Source organism: Talpa occidentalis, unplaced genomic scaffold, assembly GCF_014898055.3.
Source record: "Talpa occidentalis isolate TD23 unplaced genomic scaffold, MPIMG_talOcc4v2.1 talOcc4.6, whole genome shotgun sequence".
Taxonomy (NCBI): domain Eukaryota; kingdom Metazoa; phylum Chordata; class Mammalia; order Eulipotyphla; family Talpidae; genus Talpa; species Talpa occidentalis.
Window position 1 is genome coordinate 104,994,705 of NW_023604972.1, and position 21,997 is coordinate 105,016,701.

The 21,997-nt window shown below is 37.9% G+C and overlaps 1 protein-coding gene across 13 annotated transcripts in view; it reads right to left on the reverse strand.

The window, feature by feature from the left end:
- KIAA0825 (KIAA0825 ortholog) overlaps positions 1-21,997 on the reverse strand; it is a 388,655-nt gene that overhangs the window by 208,602 nt on the left and 158,056 nt on the right. For all 13 annotated transcript variants that reach the window (XM_054688516.1, XM_054688522.1, XM_054688514.1 and 10 more), the window contains 2 exons: positions 21,386-21,525; positions 1,589-1,768 (listed from right to left, as the gene is read on the reverse strand). In XM_054688516.1, the coding sequence (XP_054544491.1) occupies positions 1,589-1,768; positions 21,386-21,525 (320 nt within the window). The remainder of the gene's footprint in view (positions 1-1,588; positions 1,769-21,385; positions 21,526-21,997) is intronic.

Genomic DNA, 21,997 nt, shown 5'->3' on the forward strand with positions numbered 1-21,997 from the left:
GAAACATGCAGGTCACTGATTCTTTATCATCCAGTGCAAATATGACTCTTAACTTCACCAGAAACAATGAAAAATAGCAGGGGGTGGAGAGGTTTTCAAGGTTGTTTTTCTTTCGGTTCAATAAAGTCTACATCAAAAGTAACTCAGTCTTTTAATTAGAAAATTGCCCCTCCTTTTGGTAAAGAGAGAAGCAATGAGGGAATATATGGAAACTAGGAGATAAAACTTTAAAAGGAGATAATTATCACAGAGTCTTTAAATGATAGATTCAGATTTTTAAAACCACTTCATAAAGTTATCTATTGCTATTTTGCAGGGAAAATGACCAAGAGAAGATGTAATATAATGAATTTAAAGTAGTTCAAAAATATTCAAGTAATGTCTGGAGGATAGTCAAAAAGTCCAGAAAGAATAAAACCGTAACTATGAGCCAGTTAGACTTTTTATGTGGATCCTAGGGACAAATTTATGAAAATGTTGGCTTTAACACAGTGTATAAAAAAGCTTACAGGTTGAAAGCCAAATGTAAATGATGTAATGGTTAATGGACTAACAGAATAACCATTGTCTAAATTCTCATACTTTTTTTTTTTCACCAAATATTAAGTATGAAGATTTAAAAGCAGGATGTAAAAATAAAACAATGAAAGAATCTTTGGGCCTCCCCGGTGGCGCAGCGGTTGAGCACTGGGTTGCGAAGCTGCCCGCGGCCTCTGCGGCGCCGGTTCGATCCCCGGCTGCTCCCCGGCCACCAGAGGAGGGTCCCACATGGCGTGCAGACCTCTCCTGCCGCCCGCTGCTCCCCTCAGCAGTGTACTTCGGTCCTTCTGCCTGCTCGGCTCCCCGCTCTGGCTCTGGTGAATTCTCTCACCCTCCCGTGCTTCTGACTGTACCCAGTGCATGTATAAACAAAACAAACAAACAAATAAATAAATAAAACATGCCTCTATTAAAAAAAAAAAAATTAAAACAATGAAAGAATCTTTATATCCTGGCCCGAAGGTGGGGAAACCTATGAATATTTCCTATACAGGTATGCAACTTATTCTGACCTTAACATCTGCTCTTATAGGCAGAACAACACCACAGATGGGGAAAACATATTGTCCCAAAGGAATAGTAGAACATGCTTGCCTTATACATGAGAGAGGTGCTGCTGTGGTCCTAACAATAAACACCTTAAGTGTTTGAAAAAAGTTGACTGGTACTTTTGACTATCAGTTTGTTAAATAAATGCACCCAAGGGCCACAAACTACTTTTTCATATCTTACTAATGTTTTAAATAATGAATAGCAAAAAATAATTTATAGGAAATATTAAATTTTCACTTCCTAATAAAAAAAAGTCTGCATTATGTTATTTTTTCCCTCAACCTCCTCCTCACCTTGTCCCAAGTATATTGAATTTGGATAAGAATTAATGGTTACTGATTACCATATGCAACTTTTATACTGAAAAAAAAAATGGATAAACTTGCACAAATAACAGACTCAGCAAAACTGACATCAATAAAACTCTTAAAACACCTTTAAAGATATATTTAAGTATCTATAAAGCACTTCTTTATAAATGGTAAATTTCTTATACCTGGAATGTTATATAAAAAGTCCCATAATTGTTCATCTTCCATATAGCTCACAAAAACATTTCCAAATGTTTGTGGTGAAAAATTGCAATGATACAGCACTTTAAATATGGCTTCTATCAAGCTGGATCCTTGGTTCAGATTATCTTCTGCATCAGAAACTTGTTCTTGAAAGGTGCTTTCTTGAAAAAGAACAAAAATGATCAAAGTGGGTTATTAGTGAATATCATTAAATTCTTATTACTTACCCTTGCTTAATTCTGTTAAAATTTACTAGATTAATATTTAGTAAGAGAAGAAATGCCCCATTCTAGCAGACCAATCATCCTTCTAAATGCAATAGTTTCTGAGATAGATATTTGTGGAGGGAAAATTGTGAGAAAGACCACAATTGCCTCACTTCAAAAGGCAAGGCTATCTTCCTATTATGTTAGAATTTTTTTCCCTCAAAGAAACTTTTCTTGATTTCTTTTATTTTAAAGAAATTTTTTTAAAGATTTATTTATTTATGCATACAAGAACTGAGGTACAGGCTAGAGGTATGGAGGGTGAGAGGATTCACCAGAGACAGAGTGGGGAGCAGAACAAGCAGATTGACCGAAAACACTGCTGAGGGGAGCAGCAGGTGAGTCAGGAGAGGTTTGCTGCACCATGTGGGTATTTCCGTGACTGGCTGGGGATTGAACTTGTGCTGCAGAGGCTGTAATAGCTTCACAGTGCTGTGCTTAACCCCTTGCGCCACCTGGGAGGCCCTTCTTGATTTCTTTTCCCAATCAAAAGTAATATATGTTCATTCTAAAAATTGTTAAAAAATATTTGAATTAAGAAAACTGAAATTGTACTCTTGCCAGTAATAGTCACTATATTTGGTGCAATCCAATGTGTGTTATATCCAAATATACATAAATGAATAAATATCTATTTAGCTTGAACACCAATTAGATTTATTTTATACATATTCTTGTTACCTAAAATCTTTTTAAAGAGAGTTGAATCTTTGTATCTGTCTTTGGGATGCTATGTTCTGAATATATTGTATAGTTTATTCAGAACGCAAATTTCATGGAATATTCTTATTTTTTAGTATTCTTAGAATTATGGTATCAATTCAACAAATGCATTTATAAAGTTCCTCAAACCCACAGACCATGTCATTTCACAATGAAGAGGTTTATCAGTTGGTTTCTCAATAAAATAATAACAGGATTTTCCAAAAAGATGGAGTCATTTTTATCCCTCTTTTCAGCTCAGTCCACCTCTGACTCTATTATGACCTCAAAGATGAGTAATCAGAAGTCTCCAGCTGTTGCATCCGTACATTTGATGGAAAAGGTTAAACAATGCTTTCTTTTTTTTTTTTGATAATTAGTATGATATGCCCAATATTAAAATGCATGATTTCTTGATTTAAAGATAATGACTCATCTCTTCTCGCCTATTTTGAAAATCTTTAATAAATGTAATCTAGGTGATTTTATAATGAGTACATTTCTTTATTCTTTCTCATTCCGAAGCATAAAACTTGTATGTTTCCTCTTGATAATTTTATTTGATTTTCATGGTCCTATATTATTTCATGGTCCAATATTATCATAAACTAAGAAATAGCAGAGGAATAGTAGAGGAAATTTGTTCCTTTCGCCTTCCTAATATCCATGCTTTCTCTGTTTTAAATGAGTTAGTTTTCTTCCAGTAAGTTATCCCTGTCCCTTATCCCCTGCATTAACAAACACAGACTATTTGGCAATTAGAGCTTGACACCTCTGCCAACATGGACTTTTTTTTTTTTTTTTCAGGATTTTTGCTGAAACTGTTGATAAAGTGGTGCTGTCTTTCCATTGGGGTAGCTGAACTGTTGGAAATAGACTATCAGTTACTGATGGCCATTTTGGGGAGAACTTGACTGAGAACAAGTCAGATATGGTAAGAAACAGAACCCAGTTTCCTCATAACGCGATGACACTGCTTGAGAACCTGGATCCAGCAGGTTCTCAACAAATACCTGTGTATTTGTTAGCCGAGCCAATAAATTTCCATTTTGTTAAACCAGGCTAATTTGGGCTTCTATCATTGCAATCTAAAGGGTTTCTAAGTTTTTCATCAACTATCAAAAAGTTAAATAACAAACAGTCCTAGTGCAGGCATTCACAGTTTCAATTCTTTTTATGCAAATTGTCCCTCTCCTTTTCCCTCTAATTAATCTTATGTATGATTATGAGATGTCATGTTTCCAGTATAAACCTTTCCATTTCTCCACTTAGTTAGAAATTCCTTAATCTGATAATCAAGACTTTCTGTAATCTTTTTCCATGTTACATACATCCTAATCTCCAATCATCAGTTCCACCTAGATTTGATTGTTCACTTTCTTATAAATATTCCCCTTCATCTCCTTTTTTTTTTTTTTTGGTTAAGCCATTTCACTAGTCTAGAATGTTCAGCTCTAAAAAAAATAGCTGTGATTTGTTTTCATCAATCAATCAATCAACGTGTCAGCCATCACTGTATTAGATGCTGGGTCCTATACCTGCCTCCAGTGATTCACTGACTCTGTGTGTGTGTTTATGGGGGGAGGGAATGGTAAATGTAAACAATTATTACAGAAATCTAAGGATAAGTGGGGTGACCATACACTCTGGTTTTCCTGGGGCAATCCTGGTTTACGTTTGATGCTCTGATGTGATTATTAGTATCATCTTCTGTCCCTCTTAAAAGTGTCCCCCGTTTGGATGATAAATTATTTAATAATCTTAAGTCTTAAAGCCTTAAAGTACTATGGAAATAAAGAGAATGAGATCTTAAATATTTTCAGGGGACACAGAGAAGTCACTAAAGCATAAAGACAGAAGTTTATCAGCATGGCAAGACAGTGGTGCGAGTACTTTCCAAAAAGACAGAAGATTGGTGTAATGGGTGAGAAGACAGGTAGCTGATGGTGAGACTGGCAGCATGGCTGAAGTATAGTTGGTGTGATGGGGGTAGGAGAAGAAACTAGACAATCAACGCAACATGAATAATCAATGGCCCTGTGATTCATGAAGACAACACAGATGGAGAAAGGGTGTTGGATACAAGGGCTAGTTACAACAAAATAATGAGTATTGTTATCACTTGTTATCATATAAAATGTGCAAGATACTTCAAAGAAATATTACTTTCTATTTTTCTTTGCCTTGGAATAAAGTGTATTTCTGTTTACTCGCTTCAGGGAAATTTGCTATTTGAAAAGCACATATAGATTAAAGTCAGTTGTGCTCCTAGACTTTAAAAAGAAAAGCTGAATCTATTGAATAGTTTATTAGTTTGAACTACATGAACTAGCCATTTTTGCAGGCCTTAAAAGGTAAAATATTGGCATTATCCTATGGTACCCAGATGGAATCTTATGTGTCCCAGCAGGTAGATAGACGGCTCAGGAAGAGGAGATGCTCTAAGCCTGGAGAGCGAAGGCTCTGGGGGTGCAAGAGGGATCACAAGCACCCTGCTCTCTGGCAGCACTGAGGGAGGCTTGACTGGGTGAAGCATGAGGGAAGCTGGACCCTGACACAGACTCAGTCCCTGCACCACTGGAATAGGGATAAAGGATATCTGGGGAACTTCTTTTTTTTTTTTTAAAGATTTATTTATTTATGCATGCAAGAGCTGGGGTGCAGGCCAGAGACGTGGGGTAGGAGTGTGGTGAGAGGATTCACCAGAGACAGAGTGGGGGACAGAAAGGGCAGATTGACTGAAATACACTGCTGAGGGGAGCAGCGGGTGAGACAGGAGAGGTCTGCTGTGCCATGTGGATTGCTCCCTGGCTGGCCTGGGATTGAACTCTTGCTGCAGAGACTGCGGATTGCTTCATAGTGCGGTGCTTAACCCCTGTGCCACCAGAGAGGCTCCTTGAAGGAACTTCTATACTACCCTAAAATAAAGAAGGGAGCCTTAAGAATATCTATAGTTAAATGTTCAGTCCCATTGGATGGGGTTCAGAATCCTCAAAAAATTGATTTGGAAGCAATAGGCAATTTTGGTATTTCTGCACATATAAGTATGTTGAAATTTGCAGTCATTCAATAAAAATATAGTTACTATTCACAAAGAACTCACTTTATATTTTATTTCCTTTTCATAATTATCTCTAGAATGGGTGCTGATTATCCCAATTTAAGATGAACAAAGTAAAATTGCAACAAATAAAGCAACTTGCTCCAAGATTAAGGTGGTAAGAATTGGTCTGTTTGTGTTAAACCGGAATCTCAAATCTTTCAAGGCCTGCTTTGACGTTTTATTGACAGTAACCTCTGAATGCAAAGTATGCAGTCCAACCAGGTATTTGGCAGGTGGTAATTTATCACCTTAATGCAAAACATCTTCATTTCATGTAGCATTCTATACTTTCAAGTGAATTAACTCATTTCCTCTCTAGTAGTTTTATTATGGGACTTTCTATGGATGTGCTTCTTGTCTCTATCTTCCAACAGCACCTAGAACAGTGTTATATGTTTCATGCTTTAACTAAAGAAAGAAAAAAGGAAGGGAGAAAGGGAGAAACATTTCAGCATTTTTTTGTTGATTTTGGTCCATTAGAAATTGGCATTGTTGGGCCTCCCCTGGTGGCGCAGGCAGTTGAGCACCACGCTGTGAAGCTGTCCGCAGCCTCTGCAGTTGCCAGTTCGATCCCAGCCGGCCAGCGAGGGTCCCACATGGCGCAGCAGACCTCTCCTGCGGCGCGCGCTGCTCCCCTCAGCAATGTATTTCATCAGTCTGCCTGTTCTGTTCCCCGCTCTGTCTCTGATGAATCCTCTCACCCTCCCGCCCATTTGGTCTGTGCCCTGGTTCTTGTATGGATAAATAAATAAATCTTAAAAAAAAAAAAAAAAGAAATTGGCTTTGTAGAAGGATACTTATTTACCCCCTAGTCATAACATTTAAAGATTTTTTTATTTCCCTCAAGCCTCATATTGCTCATATCTACTATATCCTTTCTTTTTTATACTCCTGGGAAACCCTCTTCTCTGAATTTCCTTATGACCACATTCTCTTGGTTTCAATATCCCAATATTCCAAGATAATTTCAAAGTTGAAATTCACCCCACTGTCTAAGAAGGCCTAGGTGGAAAGTGATTCCAGAAGATTCCAGATGTTTTTAAGGTCTTTGCACTAGAAACCTCATAAAAACCAAAACCCATACCTTTGCCAGGAACCACAAATACTGTTTATCCTTAGTTTTTGAGTTCCTCATGCTTCATGTGTTCTCCTTCATTCTGATAGCCTCTCTCCCTCTCAAAAAGCTAGAGCTTTATTATTTTAACCTAATCCTTTCTCTTTTCCTCCTCATGTAGGTCTAGTCTTTTCCTCTGTCCTCTGCCTTCTGAAGTGAACATTTACTTAATATAAAATCCTGTATGTTTTTATGGGCGCCTCAACAGTAGGAGATAAAAATCAATGAATTTAAGATCTTCCTAAAAACTCGTTGCTCAAATAAATGTCATTCCACTTTATTTCATCCTTCTAGCAATAATTTACACAAGAGCTAGCTACTTTCCCATCAGAGCTACATCTCACCTATATCTGGACTCTCTTATTGCACCCCCGTCCTTAATGTACTCACAATTCCCCTCAGTCATTTTAAGGAAAGAGGAGAGACTCTTCTCAGTGGTGAGTTGGAACTGCTTGGTGGATTCAGGCATGGAGATCTGCCTGACTGCAAGGGTTGCATTCTGGCCTGTTTTGCCCTCCATTTAGTTTATTAGGGGATGTTCTGCCACTAGAAAGGAATATTGAGGTTTTCAGTTCCATGGGTGGTTTGGTAGGAAAGCTAGGATGGTTGAAGTGATGAAGGCATGAGCTTAATTCTGAAGAGTATTGTTAGCAAACCACATCTTTAAAAGTCACATTCTCTAACCCAGGTTTTACTAATAATAAAGTTGCCTCTTTGAATTCCATCCAACTTCTCCTTTTTCTTTAATTTCACCTACCTTCTCCTTTATCTATCAAATGGTTATAGACTGTATAAACAAATGTAATATTTGGAACACCATCTTTTCAATAACACTTCAGGGCTCTTTACATTGTAGACATTATTTTAAACATACTTTGAGAAAAGAACTTGTACTTCAAAGGAAGGGTGGTGTCAGGCAAGGAATGCGACCACCAACCTACGAGGAGACTGTTTATTGCTACCCAGGATTTACACAAACATGGTACACTAGCTCTTTCCCTTCCAAGACTGCTTAATTTTTACTTTCTACAAGAATGCTGTTAATGACAAGCTCCTGCTGAGTCACTAAAATGGATTTGGCAGCAATGTTATGGAAGAGTGTGCCATGAACTCAGGGAGGCTGAATTAACCAGGCACTAATGAGCATCCCCAACCAAAGAGACGAGGCTGAAGGACTTTAGACACAGGCCTTAGAAAGTGGAAGAATTTTAAAAATGTGGCAAATGAAACAAGGACTCAAAACCTAAAACACCAGGCCAATAAGTAAATGTCCAAGAAAAGGCAGGTGGAGTCATAAAAATTGCATAAGGGAAGCATTAAATTTGACACTCGCAGCTTAGTTTCCTATGAAAATTAACAAAAATAAGATTAAAACCTAACTTGAAAATTAGTTTCAAAAATCTTGCAGTAATTTGTAAAAAGAGCTAACAATAAATATAAAGACTTGCCATTTATTGACAAGCTTTTAATTAAATATAACTTGATTATTATTTTTGTGTCCCTTTGAACTATTCTCATTTTGGCAAAATTTGAAATTTTTAAGAAGCTATATGAAATAGGACTTAAGTATTTGAAGACAAAAAAAAAAATCATTCTTTTCAGGATTTTACTTTCCCAAGTTTTTCCCTGGGAATTGTTTTCTTACTTAATATTCTAAAATACTTACATAGAAACTGAAGTTCAACACTTGAAACTTATTCTATGCTATTTTTCTCAATATCTGAATAAACTTTAGATTTCTACCTTTTTTAAATACAGTCCCAGATTCAGGTCTGTGATTATGATAGATGGGCGATAGCCTACAATAGTGTGACCACTCAGTTAAGAGTTTTATATACATACCTCTATAAAGTAAATATTATCTCTATTTAAGAGAGGAAGAAGCTTCCATAGTCTTAAAGAGGCTGATATATAATGCATAAACTAGAAAGGTACATTAGGAATCAAGAAATAATTATTCAAGAGATTAATAATTAGGTAATTGGAATAGACACTTCTCCAAATATGACATACAGATGGCCAACAAGAACATGAAAAAATGCTCATCATTACTCATCATCAGGGAAATGTGAATCAAAACCACAATAATATACCGCCTCACACCTTTGAGAATGATCCACCAAAAGGCAGGAACAAGGCCTCCCTGGTAGCCTAGGGGCTAAATCTCAGTGTTATCACCACTGTGGCCTGAGTTCAATTGCTGCCAGGGAGTTAATCCATATATGGTGCAGCAAACTTCTCCTGTCTCACCTGCTGCTCCCCTAGCAGTTTATTTTTGTAGATCTGCCTGTTCTGCTCCCCACTCTGTTTCTGGTGAATCCTCTCATCACCCCCGCCCCCCTGCCTTTACCTCAGACCAATTCTTGAATGCAAAAATAAAAATAAATCTAAAAAAAAAAACCACAACCAGGAACATTAAGTATTGGCAAGGATATGGAGAAAAAGGAACCCTTGTACAGTGTTGGTGAATGTAGACTGATCTAGCTCTTATGGAAAACAATATGGCACTTTCTGAAAATATTAAAAATAAATATTTGATCCAACAATCCTACTCCAAGGTATCTTTCTGAAGAAGAGTAAAACATTAAATCAAAGTAATGTATGTACTCCTATTTTCACTGCAACACTATTTACAATAGGCTAGTTATGAAACAACCTAAGTGCCCAAGGACAAGTAATTAAGAAGATGGGGTATAAATACATAATGGGGGGCCTCCCCCGGTGGCACAGCACTTGAGCGCTGGGCTGCAAAGCTGCCCGCAGCCTCTGCAGTGCCGGTTCGATTCCCGGCCACTGGCGAGGGTCCCACATGGTGCGCAGACCTCTCCTGCCGTACTCACTGCTCCCCAGGCAGTGTACTTTGGTCCTTCTGCCTGTTTTGCTCCCCGCTCTGGATCTGGTGAATTCTCTCACCCTCCCGCGCTTCTGACTGTACCCCAGTGCTTGTATAAATAAATAAATAAATACATCTTAAAAAAAAAAAAAAACAATAAATACACAATGGAATACTACTTAGCTATAAAAAAGACAAAAACTTAGCATTTGTGACAACATGAATTAAACTCGAGGAGATCATACTAAGTGATATATTTGCCAGGAGGAAGACAAATACCAGAAGTTCTCACTCATAAGTAGAATGTAAAAAACAAAACAATGAACAGACATAATCAAAATCAAACATTCCCTAGAAATCTGACTGCAGAATTGAGACAACTAGAGGAGGAAGGTGGGGATGGGGAACAAAAGGAGGAGAGAGAGCAGTGGATTAGGATGGAATATGGGTGCTTCATTGTGGATGTGGTATGGTAACACATATCTGAAGATAAGTGACCTTATACCTTTGAACTAAATACAGTATTGTCAGCCAATGTTATCTTGATAAAAATAATACAATTAGGTGTAGGTATTCTCTAATTGGGTCAATATTTTACACTCAATATTGCAAATCAGGGCCTCCCCGGTGGCGCAGCGGTTGAGCGCTGGGTTGCGAAGCTGCCCGCAGCCTCTGCGGCGCCGGTTCGATCCCCGGCTGCTCCCCGGCCACCAGAGGAGGGTCCCACATGGCGCGCAGACCCCTCCTGCCGCCCGCTGCTCCCCTCAGCAGTGTACTTCGGTCCTTCTGCCTGCTCTGCTCCCCGCTCTGGCTCTGGTGAATTCTCTCACCCTCCCGCGCTTCTGACTGTACCCAGTGCATGTATAAACAAAACAAACAAACAAACCAGCAAACAAATAAATAAAGCATGCCTCTATAAAAAAAAAAAAAATATTGCAAATCACCTCTATTGAAATATTCCCTACTCTTTTGCAAATTACTTTTTTCAATTAACATGAGAAAATACTTGAAATGTAATATTAAGTTTCTTGTAAAGCATGGCTTTAATGGTTGCATATTATTTTTATCAAGTGTTTATTCTTTTTTTTTTTAAATAGAGGCATGTTTTTTATTTATTTATTTATTTATTTGTTTGTTTGTTTGTTTTTGTTTATACATGCACTGGGTACAGTCAGAAGTGCGGGAGGGTGAGAGAATTCACCGAGCCAGAGCGGGGAGCAGAGCAGACAGAAGGACCGAAGTACACTGCTGAGGGGAGCAGCGGGCGGCAGGAGAGGTCTGCGCGCCATGTGGGACCCTCCTCTGGTGGCCGGGGAGCAGCCGGGGATCGAACCGGCGCCTCAGAGGCCGCGGGCAGCTTCGCAACCCAGTGCTCAACCGCTGCGCCACTGGGGAGGCCCTCAAGTGTTTATTCTATTGACTGGTTCCATACTGCAAAAAGCTAGATATCACTGTGTTTAGAATGCATGCAAAGTAGCAGACTTGTCTATAATCCTGATGACATCTTTACTTTAAATAATCAAATTTGGGCCTCCCCAGTGATGCAGCGGGTTGAGCACAGTGCTGTGAAGCTGTCCATAGTCTCTGCAGCCTGATTCCTGGCCGGCCAGGGAGAAACCCACATGGTGCAGCAGACTTCTCCTGTCTCGCCCACTGCTCCCCTCAGCAGTGTCTTTGGTCCATCCGCCTGTTCTGCTCCCCACTATGTCTCTGGTGAATTCTCTCCCCCTCCTGTGCCTCTGACCTGTACCCCAGTTCTTGTATAAATAAATAAATCTTCATAAAAAACAAATTTAACTTTTAGTTTCCTCATTTTAAAGTCAGACTATATTTGTCCCTATTTATGATCTGTATGTATAACTATATGCTACAATAAAAGACCAAAAGCAGTGCCTAATTCATAGTAGGAAAAAAAATACAATTAGGAAAAAAGAATATTAGTTCTTATTTCTATGAATAATCATCTCCACAAAGTATCATGTTTTCATTTTAGAATTCAGTAAAAATACAATAATATACTCAGAAAATAAAAGCTATTCTTTTGTTTCTAACAAAAACCATTTAAACTTCAAGTGAGCTATTTACTTAATTTCTCTGCATCTAAGTTTCCTCATTTTCAAAATGGTTCCAATAATCCAAGTACAATAAATGAGATAATATATTAAAATCACTTTGAGTTGTTGGGAAAAACATAAATCCATGACAATAGTGGCATTTGTAATGCATTGTCTAAATATTTTATATGCTAACACTAAAAGTACATTAACTGCTAAAGACATATTCCTGTAGTTATGTTAGGAATTTCCTGGGTGTCATGAAGAGATAGCACATAAAATATTTCATCCACTGTCAAACCAGACTAGATTTGATTTTGTGTAGGTGCAATATCATAGTCAATTTCATACTGTTAGCCTCACAAGCTATACACATTAAGAATCTCAAGGAGTTCTATAGCATACAGAATGTGGGAATATTGGGCTCAGTTTTCCAAATACTCACACATCACAACAACTGGGACAATAGCCTTCTAGCCACACAGAAGTCTAAAAGCAAACCTCACCTCCCAGGAAACATTATGTATATATGTTTACTAGAGAGGATAGTTTCTGAGAGGCAGAGGGAGAGACTACTGTCTAGCTAACTCAAGAATAACCAGAGAAGTAAAGTACATCAGGCATATTCTTTCAGGCATTCAGTACAAAAGAAAGAAAGAATACACATTAAGTAACCACTATGTGTCAAATTATGGTTCTTTATTACTTTAAATCTAAAAATGAACACATAAGTTTGATATTATAAATGAGGAGATTGAAATTTAGAGATAGCAGAAAGTAAAAGAATAAACAATTGTTATGGGAATTTAATTGGTCTCCATTTATGCATTCAACATGTACTTTCTAAGCACTTACTATGTGCTTAATACTATTCTGAAGCAATGAGAACCAAACCAAGCATTTGGAATAGAATGTGAGCTGTCTCTACCTTCTGGAACTTGCAGTGTCTGAGACAGACATTAAATACATAATGATGTAAGTTAATCTTTCCCTTAAAATCCTAACAAGTGTTACAAAAGAAATTATGGTGGGAACTTATGGAATGATCAAAGATGACTTTCTAAGAAGGGATATTTAAGCTAAAATATGACTAGCAGTTGCCAGGAAAATGGAAAGGAAGAACACTGTAGACACAACAAACATTTCAAAGATTCTGTACTAGGAAAAGCCTTGGCATATAAGACAACTGAAAGGTCATTTATGTTGGAACAGCTGTTTCTCTCCTTAGGACACTTCTACAGGGACATTGCTGTTATAATTATACAAATGTAGTGTCCACAACCCAGACTAAAATACGAATAACTGGGAGTTAGAGCATACTAAGCTGGGCGAAGGCAGGACAAGACAAAGCAGATGAGTTGGCCCATCGCCAGAGAGCATGATGGGCATTGCTCATGTATCAAGGAGTAGAGTCCTCACCCTGTAAGTGGTGAGCCACCAACACTTTTTCTAGGGGAAGGGTAGAATAAAGTCCATATGTGAATACCACCCTGCTTCTCATTGTTGTAAACTTCCTGATAAAATGGTTTCTAAATATCCTCAAGTAAATAATGTCTCTTTAAAAGCCTTTAATACATTGTGAAGCCACACATTCAAATTCTTTTGCCATTCAAAGCATGATACTTGGTTCAAAGGCCTTGCTACTTGAAAAGATGGTCCGGAGACCATCAGCAAGCAGGAACAGCATCACCTCCCGGGAGCTTAATAGAAATGTGTGATCTCAGGCCCCACCCAAGAAGTTGCAGTTTTGACTAAATCCCAGGAGATGTGTTTGTGCTTTAAGCTCAAGCAATGCTTTAACATCATTATGCCCTACAGTTACTCCATGCTCATGGAAATTCAGCAGCCCCTTGTAATAATGTCTCTGAGACTGTAAAAATTCTATAGATACCCTTAGGTTAGTATCTGTCTTTCTCAGAAAGTATACTTGGTTGGAAAGAACTAGGGCAAAAACATACAGATATGATTCTATTGTTCCTAGTAAGAACAGGGTACAAATGCAGCGAAGGAAAAAAAAGATAAAAAAAATTAAAGTGAAGATATCATCATTAGCAAAAGTAGCCAACCACAGCAATGTCAGGAACCAAGAGTAAGCATAGTTTCTCTTTTGCTCACTTGTTTCAACAAATACAAAATATACTATGGTCATAATTATAAAATTAAGCAACACACACATACATAATGCATGACAAACCACCAAGCTTCTGCCATAATATATTTCTCATAAATATTTCAGAAAAGATGTGAAAATATTAGGTATTCTAATATTTTAATGAAATGAAAAAATGAAAAAAAATGGAAATGACTCATTAGTTTTGAAGTCAATCAGCCCTTAGAGTGGTAGCAATCTTTTGGCTAGAATTGTGGATAGATCTGTTCCTTGATCTGTAGGCACTTTGTTACCAAGCTGAAAAGTTCAAAATGTACTATCAAAATTATCCACCTTATAGTGATTCATGATTATTCCTATGATCAAGAAATATATATTTCTTATATATAAATAAGAAATTGTTAGACAAGAGCAGGATGCTTGATAGCCCTGTGGCAATAGGTATACATCCCAAGGTATGTATAAGACAGGGAACCCCGGGGAGTAGGGGTAGTAGGAGGAATAGGGGGTGGGGGGTGGGGGACGGGTGACTGAAGTGCTTTACGCTGCAGGGACTTAATAAGATTGGAGCCATGGGTGGGAGTTGGGTGTATATCATTGGACTCACCCTTCCTAAAGCCCAAATCCAGAGCTCAGTTTGACCCACCCTTCTCTGTCAATAACAAAGCCAGGATTCTGCCCTGGAGCAGCATCCTGCACCCTACACAGCCTGCTCCACAACTCCCGTTTCTTTATCACCACAGTGTTGCTGACACAAGAAGAAAATGGAGGGAGGGAAGGGATTGGGGTCAAAATGGAGGGGTTGAAATTGTATGGGGAATATAAAAATAAAATTTATTATAAAAAAATTATGTATTATTATATATTAAAAATAATTATATATTAAAAAAGAAATAAATACTTCTTATATATAAATAATTATATGTAGTATAATTATTATAAAATATAAAATTATAATTGTTAAATGTAAATTGTAATTTTCTGCAAATTGGTAAACATTTTATTTCATAGTTCTGTCTGGACACCAAGTGGTATGGTGGGTAAAAGCATAGTTTCGAAGTAAGTTGTGTGGATCAAATCTGAACACGCCACTTATAAGGTGTATAACTTGGGCAAGTGCCTTAATTTCTAGGTATATCAGTTTCCTCATATGTAAAATGGAGATGATAATTGCATCTGCCCATAGAACTCATTTGAGGAACCAATGAATGAACACATTTCAGAAGTCACTTAGAAACACCATCTAGAACAAGTTAAATACTATGTATTTGCTAGTTTGTTATTGTTATGATGTTACAACAGAATATCACCAGAAACCAAAAATTTCAGTAGGAATCAATCTTGGAGCAATAGGCAAAAGAAAGAATGTTAGTCACACTTCATTCAAATGTCACTAGCAGGAAAAGACCACCTGCTAACAATTGGGAAACTGCCAAATATTTGTTCCTTTGATGCCACATGTAAGTGACTGGTTAGGCCATGTGGCCTCAATGCGGTATTTACCAAAACAATTGCCCTGGGTTTTTAAAATAAATAATTCAAAATAATGTCTTACAATTTTAAAATATTCTATAAATAGTTATAGCTAAAATTTTTATTTCTTCAGATTTAAGATGGCCTACCTTAACACTAAAGCCAACATACAATCTTTTTCCTGTCAACTTAACTGTACCAAAGAATGCTATAAACCATATACCATGTTTATTTTTTTCAGATTTTAGGAAAATGCTACAAGAAGAATTATTGTTCACGGCAAAAACATGATTCTACTTCCCAGAAGCTCATAGCCTATGAAGCGCATACTATAAATTATACTTATTATAAAATATTAAATTATATTCTAAAATATAAATTGTAATTTTAAATTATTATAAATTAAAATTTTTACCACTCATTTTTAAAATTTTGCTGTTCTGACCCTCAGCAAAAGAGAACCAAACCAAGCATTTGGAAAACAATGTGAGCTGTCTTTACCTTCTGGAACTTGCAGTGTCTGAGACAGACATAAGAATGTTATTTCCATATATGTTCTGCTGATTTTTAAAAAATAAGTAGAAATTCTGATAAAATCATTTCCATAGAACAAAACCAAAAGCTGCAGCTATGACTCTCATTGGGATAAACCCCATGTATTTTAATTTTTATAATATATGAATTGTTACAAGAAAAATTTTGTACCCTAGCAAATTTTAATAATTGCATACTGAAGGAGAACTTGTTTTGTAAATATAATAAAATATGCTTTTCATACCTTTTTATTCATAAGCCAATTAAACAAAAACTTAAATTGTATCATATAAACACAATGGAATAGTATTCAGCAATCAAAAAAAACAAACTCATATCATTTATGGCAACATGGATGGAGGTGGAAGGGATTGTGCTAAGAGAAATACATCGGAAAGAGAAAGACAAATACTGGATGGTATCACTAAGAGGTGGAATATAGAGACACCAAATAAAAGGCTTGCTTGAGCCAAACTTGAAAACTATCCCTTGAAAATTTACTACAGAGTTGAGGAATCTAGAGGAGGAGGCGTGGGAATGCAACAAGAGCAAGGTGGGGAAGGAGCACAATGGACTATGAGGATACACTACAGGTGCTTTGGTGGTGGGTGAACTATGGTAATAATACATGAAGAGGGGGATCCTAAACTCTCAAGATACAAACTACATTGTAAGCCAACATTATGTCAATAAAAAAGTAAATTAAATAATTGTATCAATTAGCCAAAAATGACACTATTTATAAAGAAAAACTATTCCATAAAAACCAGTTCTGTTGCTTAAAATACTAATTCAGCATATGCACACTAAAAATACCTTTTCCTAAAGAAGTGATCCAATTAATTACAGCTATTCTGAAATAATCTGAGACTTCAAATGAAAAATAAGCAAAAATTATTAAAAATATTTTATGTAGATAATAATTTCCATTTTAGTGTAGTTAATAAGATTCCCTGAGTATACTGTTTCTAACTTAAGGTGACAAGCTTTCTACTGGAGCTTAATAAATTGGCCATTCAATTGATTAGTAAAGTCTGTCACTTCATCCTAATGGTATTTGAAGTAGCAAATAAAGTTCAATACAAGATTGTACGAGATGCAACCTTGATCAACAGTCTTTGAGCAGGTTGGAAATATACTTCTGCACTCCATAATAAAATAATATAGAACCTTTCATAACTCTAAGTCTTTCAAAAACATATTCTGTTTCCCATTCCAGAAGGTAGATATAGTACTTTTCATGAGTAAATCAGAGACCTATATCTAAGAATATGCTTAAATACTTAAAACTACATTTGTTCTTCCTGTACTTAGTGGCTATTAAGTACAAATGGTTTGATCTCAATTGATTTTCTAGGCTCTTTTACATACCTCTATCAATAGAAGAACCATTTTTCTTACAGGACCCTGTCTATTATGAGTGTCAGTGATATTAGAGCAACTCTTCAGCCCTGTCAGATACTATCTATGTCATGTAGGTACCTTGCCTGAAACTCAGATTATAAAAATTAAGGGTAGTTCCCTATTTTAATATACTAACTGATTATTGATTGGTCCATCATTGAACTTTTAGTAAAAAGCGCTATTATAGCATATGATAGTCACAGAAGGCGGGGGGGTGTTCCTAGGTTCCCTGTGCCACCTGGAAGGGTGGATCTGAGTGGCTAGGAGAAGCTGGAAAAAACTGGGAGGAAGATAACCAAGAAAAGATTTGGAGGAGGCATGTGAACCACAGAGACATGTGAATAAGAGCTTTTGCTTCTCCACTGTGGACTTGCACCAGAAAATTGGGAACATGGAAGGAGACACTTGAAAGAGACAGAGAGTGAGAAAGAGAGAGAGATAGAACCATTAATTGATCATCCTACCAGTAACACTGTGTGAGTTGGGACTGCGACCCATGCTGAAGGCAGGTAAAACAAGCCTCTGCAACCCACCTGCCCTTTCATTTTCTATTAAGCATGGCTACTTAACTCCACCCTTAGTTCTCAGCAATCACTCTTTCAAGAAGTCAAGGGTAATAGCAGACCCCATGGCATGATGGGGGTTGCAGTCCTTTAGCAAAGAGGTGGGGATGGAGTTCATAAAACATTAGTGGGTGGAGTCCATTCAGGACATACTGGTCCCCCAACAGTAGCTTGGTTAGAAATATAAAATCCATGATCAGCTCTAACTACCTAGCTGAAAGACCTGCTAAATGCATGTGCATCAGGGAGTCCTGGTTGATCCTACTCAATAGATCACAGTTCTCCAGACACCCCTCCACCCAGGCCATTCCAGGATTTAATTTACATGAATATTTTTACAGGAAGGGAAGAGGACAAAGCTCTGGCTGGGTTCAGAATCTAGGTCTACCCACCATCTCAGGGTAGGTAACATCATCTTAAACAACAATTTCATTAGTTTTAACATGAGGACAACAATAATACATAATCTATATGATTATAAAAAGAATCAGATTAGATAACAAATACAAAGTGCTTAGCACAGTGCCTTACACCTAATAAGTAAGCATTAAGTGTTGCTACTCCAGGAAGTAGTCTCCCTAGAGATTCCAGGACAACAATAATATATAATCTATATGATTATAAAAAGAATCAGATTAGATAACAAATACAAAGCGCTTAGCACAGTGCCTTACACCTAATAAGTAAGCATTAAGTGTTGCTACTCCAGGAAGTAGTCTCCCTAGCAGCAGTTTTCCGTTTAGGGGAGTGGAGTTACTGCCTAGAGCTAAAGAAATTGCTTTCAGACGAACTTTCTGAGCTGTGATGCCCTAACAGTATTGCTTGGGCATAAAATGAGATTCAGGGTTTGGGACAAAGGTGATCTCTAACTTCTATTTGGTATTCCAGTGAGGTTAAAAGAGTAGTAATAACCTCTGGCACTCCAAGATTTTATGGACTTTAAAGTACTAGGGAAGAAACAATATTCTCACAAGATACTCAGCAATGTGTCACCTAACAGTTGGTTTTGGGAAGCAAACTTCAAGGTAGATGGAAGAGAATATGGCGGAATTTTGTGCAAAAAATCTGAGAAACCAAAACTTTCCAAAAGTGACTGGAGCAATTGTAGGGTAACTAATTGTCAGGCTTTTCTGCTCTCCCGCCATTAGGATTGATGATGGATCCCTGCCATCCTGAATGCATGCCTGATGGCGGGCACCTGGAATGGGGTGTGGGCATGCGTAGGTGGGTACACCTGGGCTGAGACTGGGCTTATAAAGGCAGTGTCATAGGAAGAGCACAACAAAACTATCAGAAGAAAAGAAAAAGCGAGACCATTAGAGAATGCCCAAGAGCCCAGGAAGAGTGAAGATTCGCCGGGAGCTGGGAGGCCTACCAGCCTCCCGGTCCCTCTCCACACCCTGCCCCCACTGTCCGCACCCCTGCTCACCTTGTACCTGGTAAAATCCCAAATAAAGTCTGAAAAAGCCATGGAGGCCTCCTAGGATTCTCCTCCTTCACTGGTCTGCCTTCTGCTCAGTTCACAGAAAAACTGCCCTGTGCCCTCCTGCCACTACAGAGATTTAAACTGCTATGAGCAGGGGACTGCTATGAGCCTTATTTGAATACAAAGAGGCTTTTAGGGACTCTTGCTATTTGCCTTATTCATATACAAATGTACTAACAAAATAAGGTACAGTATGCTAATGGCATAGATGTAGCCAAGATAGCAGCCACTGTAAAGTTCAGAAGAGGAGAGATGAGTATGAGCTAGAGTGTTTAAAGATTGGCACATAAACCAATCCTTGCAGATTGGTGGATGCCAAGTCCTCGTCTATGGAGGATCTTTCAAGTAGGAAAAATGGGTGAGCCACGGTGTGGAAGAAGCATGGGGCTTAGGGGAAATGGTTGAAATGGGGAGCATATACAAGGTGGGGGAAGATTAGAAAACTAACCTGGGGTCATATTTGAATGGCCTAGGGACATGAATTTGGTGCTGCAGGTGATTGGGGACTTAGAGAAAATATTTTCATCAAAAAATCTGTAGCGAATTTGTGATAGATTAGATTAATATGGCCTCATGAGAGGTATAAAATAGAAGAAGATATATGTTAGGGGTATGTGAAAAATGGCTAGAAAACTTCAATGATGAATCAGAACACTGGGATATGATATTAAATTGGCATAGCATTACTTACCATTTGCTGTAATAGCACTTTCAGGGGGGAAAAAGAAAGTCTAATTAAGAGAAACATGGTCTTCCATTACTCCTTCATTTCCACTCACAATTTTCTCATGATTACTTCTCCATGCCCCAGTGGATATGGTCATAAACCACAGCTTGCTAGTCTATAAGTTACGTAAGTATTCTTATGACTCACTGTCATTTCTACTGTGGCTTTAGTGTTCTCTCTCTCTCTCTCCCCCCTTCTCTCTCTCTCTCTGTTGAGACTTCTGATCATAGAACTGTGTTAATTTTGTTTCTATAATTTTCTTAGGCTTTTAAATCTGAATATTGATAACATTTCTATATAATATAGATATGATAGGGTTGTATTGATGAGGTTTTTGGAGTGTGGAGTCCTTGGGTTCACTCTGGGAAAGGCTTTACCAGAGCTCCCCTTTCGGAGGCACACAGCTAGTTTCTCCATGAGACAGAGTCAGTAGTGATATTTAAAGAGCAGCTTTATTAGAAAAGGGATAGGACAGTAAAAGACACTTGCATAGACACAAGTAGGCAGGAAGAGTTGCCCCTTAGTGGGGGCAGTGTGAGTTTTATCCTCTTCTTTTGGTGAGGAGGGGCTCATCTTTGTGAGTGGCCAGATTGTTAGATTTTTGCCAATTTTGGACAACTACGCAAAACCAGGAAGGGACCAGAGATTCCAGGATGGACCCAATCTCCATATCTTTACCGTCAGGCCTGTGCTCCACTCTCTAGAGCAGTCTGATCCTGCTTGGGTCTTATGCCTTGTGATAAGGCACTGGTGCCTAAGGGTCATGACCTCTACAGCTAGGTTAATGGTCATGTTATTTCCCTCTACCCCCACCTCCTCGAGGGTCAGGTTCTGGTTCTTGGGGCACCTCCTTTCCAGTCTTTCTACTCTGGTCCTCCATCAGTATCATAAAAAAATATTGTTTTTCGGGCCTCTCTGGTAGCACAAGGGGTTAAGTCTCAGCACTATGAAGCTATGAGTAGCCCCTGCAGCACTAGTTGGATTCCCAAGCAGGGAGTTAACCCACATGGCACAGCAGACCTCTCTTGTCCCAGCCGCTGCTCCCCTCAGCAGTGTATTTCAATGGATTCACCGGTTCTGCTCCCCACTCTGTTTGTGGTAAAACTTCTCACAACTCCTCCCACCCACCCCATACCTCTGGCCTACACCCGGTTCTTGTATGCATAAATAAATAAAATAAATCTTTAAAAATATTGTTTTTCCTCATTCTGAGTTCCTGAAAAAAAAAGTCATTTCCAGTAGGTTTATGAAGTAATTCAGTATTTTCTCTGCTGCTAACCCCATGGATTGTTAGTGCACTGCAGTTGGTTTACAGCCTTCTATCAACATTCAAGTGAAAAAAAAATTTTTTTTCAACTCAAGCAATGACTGGGCTTTTTAAGGACATTTTTATAACTTCAAATACTCACTTGAGCTCTTCAGCAAGATCCTCAGTAAAAGAGCATCATGATGCAGCAGGGTTTCCAGAAGCAGTTTCCAATTACAACCTGGCTGGGATAAGAGCAGTTTCAATTGACCCTCCGGTGTCATTCGTCCAGCTGATGGAGTCCTTTCAAAATGCAAGATAAAGATGGAGTAATGAAGTTAATTTATCTATGAAATTAATAGCCTTAAAGTACAGATGTAATGTTAACTCCTTTAAATGTCAATTCCTCTCAGATTACTCTGAAAATGCTTTCATGCTTGCTTACTTTAAGGTTGCGTAGGGAAGGAATTACATTTAATCTCAACTAGCTAAAAGTAAATTAACATTTGGTAGCCTGCCAAATTTAAAACTGATACAAAATAACCATGCCTGTATTTCACAGAGCTATGTCTGTTTTAGTTTCATGCAGCAAATAAAAATCATTTGTGCATTTATTTTGAATGAATTTATGTGTTCATTCAGCAAATATATGAGTGCCTACTATGTGCTATTAACACCTTTTATTATTCATGTAAGGAAGTTACAATGGGTTTTGGCTACTTTGTAATTTGCCACTATGATTGCTGATAAAACTAAAGGAATTGAAAGCTTCTGT